This window comes from Monodon monoceros, unplaced genomic scaffold (genome assembly GCF_005190385.1).
Source record: "Monodon monoceros isolate NGI ecotype Baffin Bay Population unplaced genomic scaffold, NGI_Narwhal_1 Super_Scaffold_20, whole genome shotgun sequence".
In the NCBI taxonomy this organism is placed as follows: domain Eukaryota; kingdom Metazoa; phylum Chordata; class Mammalia; order Artiodactyla; family Monodontidae; genus Monodon; species Monodon monoceros.
The window spans coordinates 133,878,173-133,892,383 of record NW_021703777.1 but is presented as its reverse complement, the minus strand read 5'-3'; the positions used below and the strand labels follow the sequence as shown (position 1 = coordinate 133,892,383).

Here is a 14,211-nt window from a genome sequence, read left to right as displayed (position 1 = left end):
CCACAGTCCATGGGGATGCCCGGAGGAGGGACAGGTAAGGCCCACACTGCCCTGTCCACTGGGACCATCAGCCCAAGAGGATGGCTTCTTTTCTAACTAGAAGTCTCCAGTCCCCCAGATAAGCTCGGGGTCCAACACGAGGGGGGCAGCGTGAGCTCTGCCTCTGTTTATAAAGACACAGAGGACCGGCGCTCACGCACGCCGACTGTATGCCCGGCCCCGGGGACTCTCTTGTGAACTCCTGATGACAGCCCTGTGCAGTGACCCGTTTTACAGATGAGCAAGCTGAGACTGGGGGAAGGGGAGGGTCTGGTCCAGCGTTGCACCGTGGTGAGTGTTGCAGTTGGATCCCATAGTCCGGCCGAGTCCCTGGGCCCTCGGCCTCTGCGCCTTCCCGCCTTCCCTTTCTTTCCTTTAAGGCGGTTCTTGGTTCTCGACCAAGGGTGGCTTTGCTCCCCGGGTGGACTTTGGCAACATCTGGAGACACTTCTGATGGTCACAGCTTGGCGGGGGTAGGGGTGCCACAGGCACTTGGGGGATGGAGGCCACGGACGCCGCTCACCATCTGGCAGTGCACGGGGCGGCCCCACAGAAGAGGGGTCCAGCCCAAAATGTTAGTTGGGCCGAGGCTGAGAAACCGGCCTTAAGGAATATCGTAAAAGACATCAGTCCTTCCGGTGCTGACGCAAAGAACAGGGCCCACCAGGCTAGTTAGACGGAAACAGTAAGTAACTTGTAATCCACTCAAACCCCACCTGTTGACAGGTGAGAAAGCTCTGGGGCAGGGTCGGGGTGGGAGAGTGAGATGGCGGAGGGGAGGGGGAGGGACAGGGAAAGGAGCTTGGACCCCCAGAAGCAGAGAGGTGGGTGGAGCCTCCGTGAGCCCAAGGTGTGCAGGGGCTCCAGCCGGGGTCCAGCCTGCAGGCTGAAATGCTCCCTGGTCCTCAAGCCTCCGTCTGGGCGCGAGGCTCGGTGCCCAGCGGACCCCTCCTCTCTGGGCAGCCACAGCAGAGCCTTGCCCTCACTGGCGTCCTCCTTTCTGGCTGTGGAGTCTGTCCAGAGGCAGGATCCAGGACCCCTCGTCCATATGTCCCCGTCAGCATCCCACACGCTGAGAGACTCAGGAGATTTTTATTGAAGGAAGCAGCTCTGGGGTGGGGCAGCAGCAGTGGCTTTGAAGCCAGACCAGTGAAGCTTCCAGCCCTGCCCCTGGCCTGACCTCACTGTGGCCCTGATCAGGGTGCTTCCCCACTCCGGGGGGGCTCAAGGACCCCCTCTGTAAAATGGGGGTGATTACATTCCTCCCTCCCAGGGTGCTGTGGACCAGCATCGCAGACCCTCCATCTTTGTCCCCCCAAAGCGTGTAGCTGTGGGTGGCCCCTGGCCTGGCCAGGCTCAGCCCCCCGTGGAGGTCTCACTCCAGGACTTAGAGCACCAGGTGGCTTGGGGTCAGGTAACATCCCCCAACCTGCTCAGTGTACTGGATTGTTCTGAAAATAGCGGCAGATTCCGGGAGCTGAGACATGTGACGATGTTCATTTCTCAAATGGAATTTCCATGCGGTGGCTGGGCAGGTCTCCCCGCTCAGCTGAGAACGCAATGCCCTTCACTCCCTGCTGTGCTTTCGCCAGATGATGGGCAAAGGGCAAAACAATGTAATATTAAAAATTGCACAAACCCGGTGAAATATGCACTGTTGTTCCCGATTCACCGATGAAGAAATGGCATCTTGTGATAAAAATAGCAGTAAGGGAAATGTGATTCTCTTTATGTAAGATTATAATAAGAGCTAAAAGTAAAAAAAAAAAAACAACTATAAAACTTTTAGAAGAAAATGTAAGGATAAGCCTTTGTGATCTCGGATCGGGCAGTGGTTTCTTAGAAATGACACTACGTACACAAACAACAAAAGAAAACATAGATGAATTGGATTTCGTCAAAATTAAGCACCCTTGTGCTGCAAAGAACATTACAAGGAGGATGAAAACACAACTCACAGAATAGGAGACAATATTTGCCAATCATATGTCGGATGGGAGGCTTGTATCTAGAATATGTAAACAACCCTTATGACTCAGTCAGAAAAGAACCAAATTCAATGGACAGACAAAGGATCCGAATAGACATTTTTCCAAAGAAGATATTCAAATAGTGAACAAGCACATGAGATACATGTTCAACATCATTAGTCACCGGGAAGTGCAGATCCAAAACCACAGTGAGACAGACTTCACACCCACCAGGGTGACTGTGATGAAAAGGACCAACGGTAACCGATACTGGCAAAGGCGTGGAGAAGCTGCTGGTGGGAAGGTGAAATGGTTCGGCCACTCAGGAAAATAGGCTGGCACTTCCTCAAGTGGTTAAACAGTTACCGAATGACCCAGCAAGAAAGGGAAACGTGTCCACACAAAAGCGATGGTGCATGATGCTCAGAGCGGCTTACGTGGAGCAGCCCCAGAGTGGACACAGCCCCCAAATCAACGACTCATGTAGTGGAGAGTTATTTGGACATGAAGAGGAATGAAGCACTGACACCTGCTGCAACGGGGGTGGACCTTGAAAGCGTTATTCTGTATATATATCTGTAGGATACGGGCTCCCACACTGCGGTGTCTCACGGCACACAGCCTGGAGAGTAAGGGTCCCTGGTGGGATTAGCTCAGCCCTCACAGACCCTCTCAGTGGGAGTTGACAGCTGGGGCTTGGGATCCTGCAGGCCTGGGTTCCAGTCCCAGCTGTGCTGTGTGCCCATTTCCAGCTCTGTGACCCGGATCATGGGTGGGAATCGCCCAGCGCAGTGCCTGGCCCTTAGTCTGGGCACAAGAGCTGAAAGACAATAGATATTGTCACTCAGACTATGAATTTTCACCCCCGCAGGGCGCTGTAATGTGCTCCGACTCACCACATGCATTCCCTGTTTCCCATTAGATTTAAGGAACCTTTATGGGGCATCTTCTGTGTGCTGGGCCCGAGGCGTACATTTTTGGTCCAGTGGTGGCCACCCTGGCTCACGGCAAGGTGACACCAGGGACACGCACTGGCCTGGGAGCCCAGAGACCCGAGCCCCGGTCCTGGCCTGGCCTCAGACTTGCCATCTGTGGCTCTCCCTGTGTGTGGGGAGAGGGGATGGGCCCAGGTGCCCTCTAAGCCCTGACCTTCCGGAATGCTGCCCGTGAGATCCTCAGACACCTCTCCGGTCAGGAAGGGCTGCTCTTCCGGCGATGAAATAACACCCTCCAGGGACGTGGGTGGCCAGGGCACCTGGACCAGCTGCTAGAAGCTTCAAGAGTCTGTGCGTTGCTAGAAACTCAAGCTGAAGGTGACTGGGCGCCCCTGTGGGCAGCCTGAGCTTCCAGGGGGCTGTTCACTGCCGTGTTCTCCCAGCTTCTGCCTCTGGAAGGACACCCCCCCGCCCAATCCAGCACACACCACCCCTGCCAAGCCCCTGCCACGTGCCAGCCTCCAGAAGCCCTGCCTGGGGCAGCGTCACTGGCCCACTCTACAGAGGAAGACAGGCTCAGACCGGAAGCGGGGAGCCGGCACGTCCCAGGCCCTGCTCCAGCTCTTTCTCCCCACAGGGCTGGTTTCCTGGGGCCACCGTAACAAATAATAGACGTTATTCTTGGACAGTTCTGGAGGCCAAAAGTCCGAGATCAAGGTGTTCCCAGCGTGGCTTCCTTGGCTTGCAGATGGCCGTCCTTCCCCCTGTGCTTCACACCATCTTCCCTCTGTGCGTCTCTGTGCCCTAGTTCCCCGTTCATAAGGCCACAGTCGTATTGCATCCAGACCCACCCAAATGGCCTCACTTTAACTCAGTCACCTCTCTCCAAATCAGGTCACATTCCGAGGTGCTGAGGGCTAGGACTCCAGCACGTGAGTTTGGGGGACATAGTTCAATCCATCACAGATGAGTTCCTTTCTGTGGCCTCGTGGGAGCTCCCCCAACGTTTTCCAGCTAACACACTCTAAGAGTGAGGGAGACAGGGCGGCTCGCTGGTTTTCCTTTTCCTGTCACCCCTCCTCTACCGCCCGACCCCCAGCCCCAGCCCGGAGTAAGGCTCATTGCAGGCTCAGTGCGGCTGCTTGTGACCCCGTGGCCATCACTATATGGCTGAGAGTGGCTTTGTCCGAAGGCTCCCCTGCTTCAGGACAGGCAGAGTCCTGTGGCTTCAGGGACTCTACCGCACCTCACGGGGCCCCCCGGGGGTCTGAGCGGAGTTGGCTGGAATCTAGAAGCCAAGCTCTTCTCGCTCAGCTAGAAATCCCTTCTGACTCTTCGGCCTCCCGGGGTCAGTGGAGTTTAACCTCGTGAATGTCCCCCCACCTCTCGGTCATGGGGGGTCTTGGGACCCTGACCTGCCAGAAAAGGACCCAAGCATCAGTACCGCCACTGTGGGCATGGGGACCCTGGATTCATTACCCCAACTGAGACACGTTGGATAGAATAATTGTGCTGGGACAGCAAGCAGCGCCCAGGATGGTCCAGGGGAACTGGGTCGGTATAGGTCTTTAGGGGGACCCGGCAAGCAGACAGGAGCCTCCAGGGGTGTCTCCACCTGGGGAGCCCAGACTACCTTCTGCGAGTCAGAGGCTTACTCACCATTGTGGAGAGGTGACCTGACTTGTCCGAGGTTGCACAGTCCGTGACCCAGGGGGACGATGGGCAAGTCCCCTCACCTGCTGTGCCTCGGTTTTCACACCTGTAAAATGGGTACATGTTCTTACAGGATCACTGTGCTATGGGAGACGCTCGGCACACAGTGGATCGGTACAGAAGAGGCCCTGGACGGGGGCCTTGAAGATTGAGCTGCGTTTTCACAGGCAGCGATGGGCAGGCACAGCACCCCCAGGAGGGCATGGTGGGAGCCAAGGCTGGTGCTGGGACCCCTGAGGACAGCTTTGGGAGAGAGTCTGTCTGACCCCCACTCCATCACAGAGCTGTGGCTGCCCTGTACAGATGATAGGCGAGGCCCAGGGGTGAATGGCCACCCAGAGCCCTTGGCCCACAGCTGGCCTCCCATTGCCCTCACTGGTTGGACCTTCAAAGCCTCCTGGGAAATCCACGGTGGCTTCTCTTCCTGGTCACTGTGGGGTTATCATGTCTGGCTATGGGGGTCCCCGCATGAAGCAGGAATCTGGGGTTTTCCCCGCAGTGACTCCACCTGAGCTCTGCCCTTGGTCACTGGGGGCCAGGACAGCTGACCTGCAGTCTAACCTGGCATCTCCCCGGGCTAAGCAGCTGGGCCCCAGGCGCCTGGGGGATTTAAGCGAGATAGCCTCATGGGAACTGGCTAGGACAGCTCTGGTTGAATTTGGAGCAGGCAGGACCAGTTTCTGGAACCAGACCCAGAAGGTAATAAACTTGTCCCAGTGCAAAGAGAGCTCAGAGCTGTCTTCGCTGGATGGAGGACAGATGAATGACGTGCCTGAAGAGTCAGAGAGGTCTGGCAGTGCAGGGACAGCCTGAGACCCTCACAGCCGGCTGGCTGGGTCCAGGCTACTGATGGCCTTGGTGAGAACAGGTGGGAACAGAGAGCCGCTTACTGGCTCCTGGTTATAATTAGCAGTCAGCCCTTAAGGAGGCTAAGATGGAAGTAATGACGTGTGATTTGGCTTGATTTTCCAACACACAACGCTTGGGAGGGCGGGAAGTGAGCTCCCGGCCTATTCCTGAACCTATAGAGGACATCCTGAGGGCAGGGGAGACAGAACCCCTAAGGCCTTTGTGTCATTAGCTCCACGTTTAGAAAACCAGTCTAAAGAAACCCCTGTGCTGGAGGGCGTGCTAGCTGCAAGGATGCTTGTGGCCACGTGGTATGTGAGAGCCGTCTCCCAGCCAGGCCTGGCTGAGTGCATCTTGCTCTGTCTGCACTGGTACCCAGTCCTAGGGAGCCGCACTTCTCAGACCTGGCCCCTGGCCCTGGGGGACTTCAGGCCAGAGAGGCAGATGTCCAGTCGGCAAGGGCCACCCAAATCGGTCAGTATTGTGATGGAGATGAGCACAGTGATGTGTGCTTGCTGCTGTCCCAGAAGGCACCTGTGCATCTTGTGTCACCTCCTCCTGGAAGCCCTCCCTGACTACACACAGGTTCACCTCCCCACCGCCCTGTGCCTCCCGCCATAGTTCTCTGCTCATTGTCACGGTTAGAAAGAAAGGCCTGAGGGGAGGCGAGAACGGTGAGCCTGGGAGCCGCTCTAGGCAGATGGGACTCTCAGGAGAGGGTGTGATGCATGGTCTTCCAAAGCTTTCAACAGTAGAACAGAGTCATACAATGTGGAAACCCCAAGCCAGCTGTTTGCATAATACAGGGAGCAGGGTGGAGAGCTCTACAAAAGCTCCCCGGCTGATGGAGCATGGGTTCCAGTTAAATCCCCAAGGATGCAGGGAGCTCCACCTCCTGATATCAAGGTGGATTTGCCTCAAGAGCAAACCCTGGAAAACAAGCTGAACGTGGGCTGTTGGTCTTTGGCCAACCCAGCAGTGCCTGCTCAGGGGTCCAGCATTCACTGGGCCCTTCGAGAAGGGACAGGACCAAATGCAGAGCCTTTGAGGGAGAGTGGAGATAAACGGTTGAAAAAGTCCCCAAGGACCACAGAACGACGTGTGCTGTGCTGTCTGGGAGGTGAGACATGAGATGAATCGCTGGAAGAAGAGGGGCACCTGCCCCCTCCATGCCCACTCCCTGGGCCCGGTATGTCCCCTCTCCTGCCGCCTGCCTACACCCGTGCCTGGCCAGTTTGCATACCCGCCTCCCCGGATGCCCACCAGCTCCTCTGTTCCTGTTTGGTGAACAGGTGAGCCCATGATTTGGGACTTGCAGACCAGCAGGTGGCAGAGGGGATGGTGGCATCGGACACCAGAGGGGAGACCCCAGCTGAGTCCCTAATCCAGCCCTGTGGCTTTGGGAAAATCCCCGTGCATCTCTGAGACACCATGTCCTCATCTGTGAAATGGGGGTGATAGGCCATTCCTGTGGGGTGTGGTATGGACCAAATGATGGCCAGGGCTGGGTCTGTTTTGTTCCAGTGGAACCCGGGCACATAGTAGGTCTCAGACATTTGTTGGGTGAGTGAATGAATGAACAGCAAACAAGAAGAAGCAGAGCTTTATTGTTTGGTGTTTGGAGTTGAACGCACTTTGGCCGAGCACCCTTTAGTTTTGCCGTCAGAATGAGGTCGAGGTGACCTGCAGTTTCCGTGGTTAGGGCACCGGGAAGGGTCAGGGTAGACGCTCCTTGGCACCGTGAAGGGTCAGGGTAGATGCTCTTTGCCAGGAGAAGGCAGGGCCCGCCATGCTCCCTGCACAAGCGAGGATCCCGTGGAGGAGAGATGGTGGACACACGTTCAGGTGGCATCACAGCTGGCTCCCAGGTCCCATGACAGGAGCACATGGCACATTTGCTTGTGTGTCTTCACTGTTGCCAGCTTGGTGAGTTACTATGAACAAAGTGGGAAACCGCACCCAGGTGGGTCTGTGCGAATGGAGTGGAGGGGAGAATGGAGTGTTTGGTGGGTAACCCGGCCAGAGGCGAGCTCCCCCAGCTCGCTGGGCAGAGAGTGTTGAGGCCCCATCTATCAAAGTAAAGAAACCTACAAGCCCCCTGACGCTCTTGCCCAGTGTCCTGGGGGGTCTGCCCGCCAGGATGGACATGGAGCTGAGAACTTGACCTTGGCAGTGATGCCTGTGGGGCTCAGCCACCATGCCTGCTTCCCAAGGCAAGCACCAGCGAGGCCCAGTGCTGGATTTGGGTGGATCCCATTTGGAACATCAGGACTGGCCCCAGCTGGGCCAAGCGCAGGGGAGCAGAGGTCAGTGTCGAGAAGCCCCCACTGATCCAGAGATTGCCATCAGACCCTCTCTGGAGGGAGCAACTGTGTCACCTGCACCCCATCACAGTCCTTCCCTCCTGTGCCTGCCTTACCCAGCAGGCGCCCAGGTGGTCGCTGGCCTCATGTGTGTTCTCCTCTGACCCAGACAAGGGTCCCACATTTAGGAATACATACCCCCATTTTATAGAAGGGAAGACTGAGGCTCTGTATGGTCATGTTGGCCTGCCCAGGGTGACAGCCAGGGAGGGGGGCAGCTGGGGTCAGTGCAGGCTGCCCCCCCTTCCTGCTCACCCACCCAGCCGCGGACCGAGGCCAAAGACAAACCTAGGACAAGCTTCCGAGGAGGCTGCTGAGGGAGCAAAGGTGTGGCCCCCTCCCGACAGCCTCTGCCCCTCCCCACCCCCAAGTCACGGGTCTGCCTCTGAGACCCGGAAGGACTAAGCCAGCAGCTGTTGGTCCCCACACCTGTCAGGCATTGTACCAGAAGCTTTCTCCACTTCACTGGGTTCTACGTGATGCCTCCTGAGACCAGGCTCCAAATTAGTCGTGAACACAGAGGCTTCTCAGAGCTCAGTCAGCTCTCAAGGTCACACAGCTGCCCCTGGATGGTGGGTGGGTTCCAAACCCGGCCCTGCCGGCCTCCGTCCTGGTTCCTCCAGGCCTCGTGTACCTGGGGGCAGATCAGGACTGTACCCGGAGGGATTATAGAGGCGGGATCACAGCGACTGCCAGGGCAGACCCGAGGAAGCCACGTCCCTCCACTGTGAACGTGAGTTCTGTGTTCATGTTACCGGTAATCGTTCTTTTCTTCCCAGCAAGGCTCCCCAGGCTGGGATTTCATTATCCCGGGGGGATTAAGTAGTCACGGCCCCATGTGATTGATCCTTTACCACTTGACTTTATGTTTTACGTTATTATTATCATCGCAGTCAGAGACTTGTTAAATGAAATGTTACAGCCGATCCAGAAATCGTAGAGAAATGAGCCTGCTGCCTTCAGGGTTAGGTCTGGAGTGTGGTAGTTCGTGTCTCTCTCCGTTTCTCTCTCTCTTTTAAGTTTTTTGTTTTTTTAATAGACTTTATTTCTTAGAGCAGTTTTCAGTTTATAGAAAAATTGAACAGAAAGTAAGGAGTTCCCATATACACCCCACCCCAAATCCCCAGTTTCCCCGTTGGCATCTCCTGTTGTATTGTTGTGATGTGTGTGTGTGCTCCATTTGTTACGACGGACGAACCAGTTTTGATATATTATTATTAACTAGAGTGCACGGTTTACATCAGGGGTCGCTCTTGGTGTTGAGTGTTCTCTGGGTTTGGACCAGCGTATAACGACGTGTATTCACCCCTGTGTGCCACCTACTTATCCCTCCCTCCCCACCCCTCACAACCGATGATCTTTTACGGTCTCTGTGGTTTTGCCTTTTTTGATGACGTCATAGGGTTGGAGTCACGCAGTGTGCGGCCTTTTCAGACTGGCTTCTGTCACTTAGCAGCATGCATCTGAGGTGCCTTCAGATGGCTTCATAGCTCACGTCTTGATAGTTCTTGATGTAATGTGGTCTGGCCAGAACTGTCGCATCCCTGTCTAGGGGCCCACCCCTGTCCTGTCCTGCCACGTGAGGGTCCCGATCCCTCCTTGTTGCGGTCACGTACCAGCTGGGCCGCCGCTCCTTGGCCCCAGTCCACTCGCCGGGCGGCAGTGACCACAGCGCTTGGTCTGCCGGCTGCCGTGAGCACCAGTCCCCTTTGCAAAGCACCCAATCGGGCAGCTGCAGGAGGTTCGAGGAGTAAGTCCATCCTGAGGGGTAATAAGGCCCACGCCTCAAATCCACAGGATTCTCAGGCTGTGATCCCAGGGCCAAGGGGGCAGATGCGGGTTGGAGGGAACACCTGCGCGGGTGGTACCTGCACAGACAGGCCCCCTCTGTGCAGTGTCTACTTCCCACCACCAGGGGGCAGCACCCTGCTCTCTCGCCCTGCCACCAGAGGCCCCAGCAGGTTGTGGAGGTCGCGCCAGGCGGGCAGAGTTGGTGCTTCCATAAAAACGATCCTCTTAAAGCAGCTTTCACCCCAAATCAAACAGCATTTCCAGTAACCAGGAAACTGGTGATGTCAGGCCGTGTATCCTTGAAAATGACAATGGCTATTGTGTATTGAGCGTTTATGGTCTGCCGGACCCTGGGCTGCTTGCTAGACAAACATTTCTTTCCATGGTCCTAGCATCCCCTGGGGTAGATGCTGTGAGCAGGGGGCGGATGGCAGATGGACAGACGGTTGGGAGTTCCAGGTTACTGCATGTAGGAGGTGAAGCTGGGCTGCACCCGGCCGTCTGCGCCCAGGGCTCTGACACCGATCCCCCACCACCACCACGTGGGTGGTGGGTAGACTTTGCCTGGCTATCCATGGAGACATGAGGCACATGGTCCTTTGTATGCGTAATGGATGAAAAGATAATAGTGTTGAAGATCTTTGCGGCCACGCCCTCAAATCCTGATTTAGCCTCAGTGTGGACAGGGTGACTCAGGGCCCCATCAGCCCCATGTGAGCCCTGGGGCTGCCCTTGCACAGCCATGAGCCGGCTCCGCCTGAGGTTTCAAACTTCAAGTCCAATGGCTCGTTCCGCACAGGGAGTCCTAAATTCTAGCCCAGGACATCCTTGCTCTCTGCCCCCTTTTACCAATTTTACTAAGTACTGGATGAGGCAGTTTCTGTGATCATCGTATGTTGGTGCTTAAATCAGAGTGGAAATGTCAGCACAGCTCCCAGGACGGCAGACAGAGCTCTGGGGCCCTCGCTGGGCTCTGCACGGTCCAGTCTGCCGTCTGGTCCTGACGCCCTTGGAAACGCAGGCAGGCCTTGACCCTGGGCCTGGGGTACTAAGGGCGACACCAAATGATTTTTTTGTGCCCATTGTCTCCTTTTTGGCACCTGTGTCTCCAGGCTGTGTGGCTTTTGTCCCCAGACAGCTGACACCTGCTACCCTTGGGGTCTTCAGAGCCTCCTCCTGGAAGGCCTGATGTTCCCAGCGTGGCCCAGGCCCTCCTCCACGGTCAAACTCCCCACCGCGGATGGGACCCAGAGGAGGGAGCCCTGTGCTGCAGAAGCGGGGCTCCCGGGACGGGACGGGGTCTGGTGGGCCTGGGGGGCAGGCTGGAAACTGGATGGAGAAATGTCCTCCTGTCTGACAGCCACCTCCTCCGTTTTTACAAGAATGAGGAGACCTTCTGGGGCTGATACTCAATCAGTGCTGGTGTTCAGCGATTATGTAAATGTGTGTGTGTGCATGTGTGCATGTCTGTCTCTCTGTGTGTGTCTGTGTGTATTTGTGTGTCTGTGTGTGTATCTGTATGTCTGTGTGTGTATCTGTATGTCTGTGTATGTGTGTATGTCTGTCTGTGTAGGTGCATATGTATAGTTGTGTCTGTGTATGTATGTGTTTGTGTGTGTGTGTATCTGTGTGTGTGTATGTATGTGTATCTGTGTCTCTGTGAAAGTGTATCTGTGTGTATACGTGTGTGTGTGTCTCGTGTGTATGTATGTGTATCTGTGTGTGTACGTGTATGTATGTCTGTGTACGTGTGTCTGTGTGTCTCTTTGTGTATGTGTATGTGTCTCTTTGTGTATGTGTATGTATGTATGTGTGTCTCTGTGTGTATGTGTGTCTCTGTGTGTATGTATGTGTATATCTTTGTGTCTCTGTGTGTGTATTGTGTGTGTGTGTGTGTGTGTATGAATACGCTTAACTCTCCAATGAAGTGTGGTGTATCTGGGGCATCCCAGGTGGCGGGTGTCTTCTGGGCCCGCATCACCTCCCCTGGGCTCCCCTGTGGCTCCAGCGGTGTACAGGTGGGTGGTGCACCTGGGCCTGCGGACTCCCTGCCTCAGGTGCCCGCGGCTCCCTGGCTCTTTCAGCCTCTGCAGAAACCTCAGAACTCATTCAGCCCAGGAAAGGGAGACAGGCGTTCCAGCTTTGGGGCAACCCTCACCGGGGCAACGGGAGCAGGACCCGTGCCCCGGCCCCCTTCCTTCTGAGGGACACCCTGGAGGGGCTCCAAGGGGGTGTCCAGCTCAAAGCATGCCATCACTGCCCCCACTCCTTCCTGCCACCCGGGGTCCCCTAGGTGCACCACCTGCACCCCGCCCTTGCCTCAGTCTCAGGTCAGTGACCCCAGACCAAGAAGGGAGCGTGGGACTGGAAGATGTGGATCTAAGCGGAGACCCGCGCTTGTGAAAGGCGAAGGCTGTTTGCTCAGAGCTGGCTGGGCGGGGGGTCAGCCTTCGTCACGTGCCTGGCGGAGACCCAGAGGCAGGCAGAGGAGTGGGCGAGCTTCCCAGTGGAGAAAAGGGGGCTCAGGGGCCTCTGATGGGGGCTGGGGGGCTGCTACAAGGGGTGTCCCAGGTGACTGGCCAGAGGCAGGCTGCGCCTTCTTGGGCTGGTCCTGAGTGGGGGGTGGATCGGGCTGCTGGGGCCCCGTCGTGGGCTGTGCTCTCTGCCTGCGGCTCTACTGCCTCCTTGTGCTGGGACAGAGCTGGTCCCCAGCCCCTAGGCATCCCCCTACCACAGCTCTGCCGCTTGGCTTGCAGCTGGTACTCACCTGGCTGCCGCCACTCCTGGGCTGGAGCTCCCTGAGCACAGACCCGCGGTGGGCCCCAGCGTCCCGCACGCCGGCGTCCGCGGGCACCTTTGGAGGATGTGGTTGACGGCCCTGCCCAGACCCCAGGAGCCCTACAGTCGGGCCCTTTGACCATCCACCTGACCTGTCCCTCTGGGGGTCTCCAGTGCCTCCTCAGCCATCCTAGGTCATGGCTGGCTCTAAGGGGGACAGTGACAATATTCAGGCCCCTGTCCCCAGGGCACAGAGGGGATTCAAAGCGAGCTCACAGGAGGATGTGGTTTTTGCATTCTTAGGAGAGAGGACCTGGGCCCCTGGCTGCAGGACTGGCCAGCTCACCAGACCCCTGAGGGCCACGGTCGTGCCAGGTCAAGGCCGCAGGGGGATTGGCTGCCCCTTGGGAGGTGGGCACACAGAGGTGGGGCACAGGACCGCTGTCGGGGTCTCACATTACCTGACCTCCGCTGGTCCCCCGAAGCCCTGTGGGTTGTGCTGGGAGATGCGTTGGGCCCCGAGTCCTCGCACGGTCGCTGGTTTGCTCACCGGTGCCCGGCGTGTCCCACTTTCTAACACAGCGCCTTTTCCCCACAGTGTCGGAGCCCCAGGCTGCCCGCAGTGCCCCGGAGAAGCCGGCCAGCACGGCGATCCTGTGTAACACCTGCGGGAACGTGTGCAGGGGGGAGGTGCTACGGGTGCAGAGCAAGTACTTCCACATCCAGTGCTTCGTCTGCAAAGGTGAGCGCCGACCCGTGTCCGCGATGGGGCCAGGCGCAGCCCTGCCGTGTGGCCGAGCCCGCCTCCCAGCTGCCACGCTGGGCCCCAGAAGCTCGTTAGATCTGGGATGCTGGAAAAACCGATCCCAAACCTTCATACAACAGCGTGATCTTTTCAGCGTGGCCCGTGTCCCCTATGGGGGTGACGGGGGCATCTGCCCAAGGGGGAAGGTCAGAGGACGAGGTCCAGGTCCCGGGCAGTGTCCTCAGATGGCCGTGGCCATGTCCGTGATCCACTGGCCAGAGCAAAGTGGCCACTTGGGCCCCGTAGCCACACGGTAAATGGCCGTCACTGGTGGCGTGAACTCAGCACTGCAGAGTGCGCAGGACCTAAGCTGGGCCACGAACCTCGGGCGCCCCTGCAGCCTCCCAGAGCGGGACTGGGAACGTTACTGTTCACTCCAAATGAACACGGCTTTTTCTCTGATTATAAAAAATAACATGAATATCACTAAATTCAGATAATACCAAAAAGATAAGAAGAACGTAAAACAAATCACGTGAAATCCCTCTATCTGAGCCAGGCTTTGCTCGGGAGCATCCTTCCAGCCTAACCTTTCTCCCTACGCTCAAGTTACTACATATTCTGTCGTGCACAATGGGGTTTCGTGTATTTGCATTTAGTTTCCTGAGAATAAATGAAAAGTAGCATTTTGGGGAAGGGATGGGCGGATCAAACCAATTTGACACAGTGTCCAAACCCAAAGAATTGGCAGTTTTAAAGAAAGGATTCTTTTAATGGCCCTGCAAACCCCTCCTTCCTTACCCCTGGACAGCAAGCGGTGTCATCACAGCCTGCTTTCCTGCGGGTTTGAAACGACGTCCGGAGATGCACAGACATTCGCATGTGGGCCTCGACGGGCCGCGGGGGCAGTGAGCCCCTGGGCTTTATGGGCAAAGATGGGAAATACGCCACGTGTGAGATAATCCAGCGATGTGGCTTTTATCAGCACCACGGGGCCCGTTAACTGCCTGAGTCCCCTCAGCCCACCA

At 56.8% G+C, this 14,211-nt stretch overlaps 1 protein-coding gene across 9 annotated transcripts in view; it reads left to right on the top strand.

The window, feature by feature from the left end:
- The window catches only part of ABLIM2 (actin binding LIM protein family member 2), a 151,097-nt gene that overhangs the window by 27,772 nt on the left and 109,114 nt on the right, over positions 1-14,211 (top strand). For all 9 annotated transcript variants that reach the window (XM_029235595.1, XM_029235592.1, XM_029235594.1 and 6 more), the window contains exon 2: positions 13,037-13,180. In XM_029235595.1, coding sequence (XP_029091428.1) covers positions 13,037-13,180 — 144 coding nt within the window. The remainder of the gene's footprint in view (positions 1-13,036; positions 13,181-14,211) is intronic.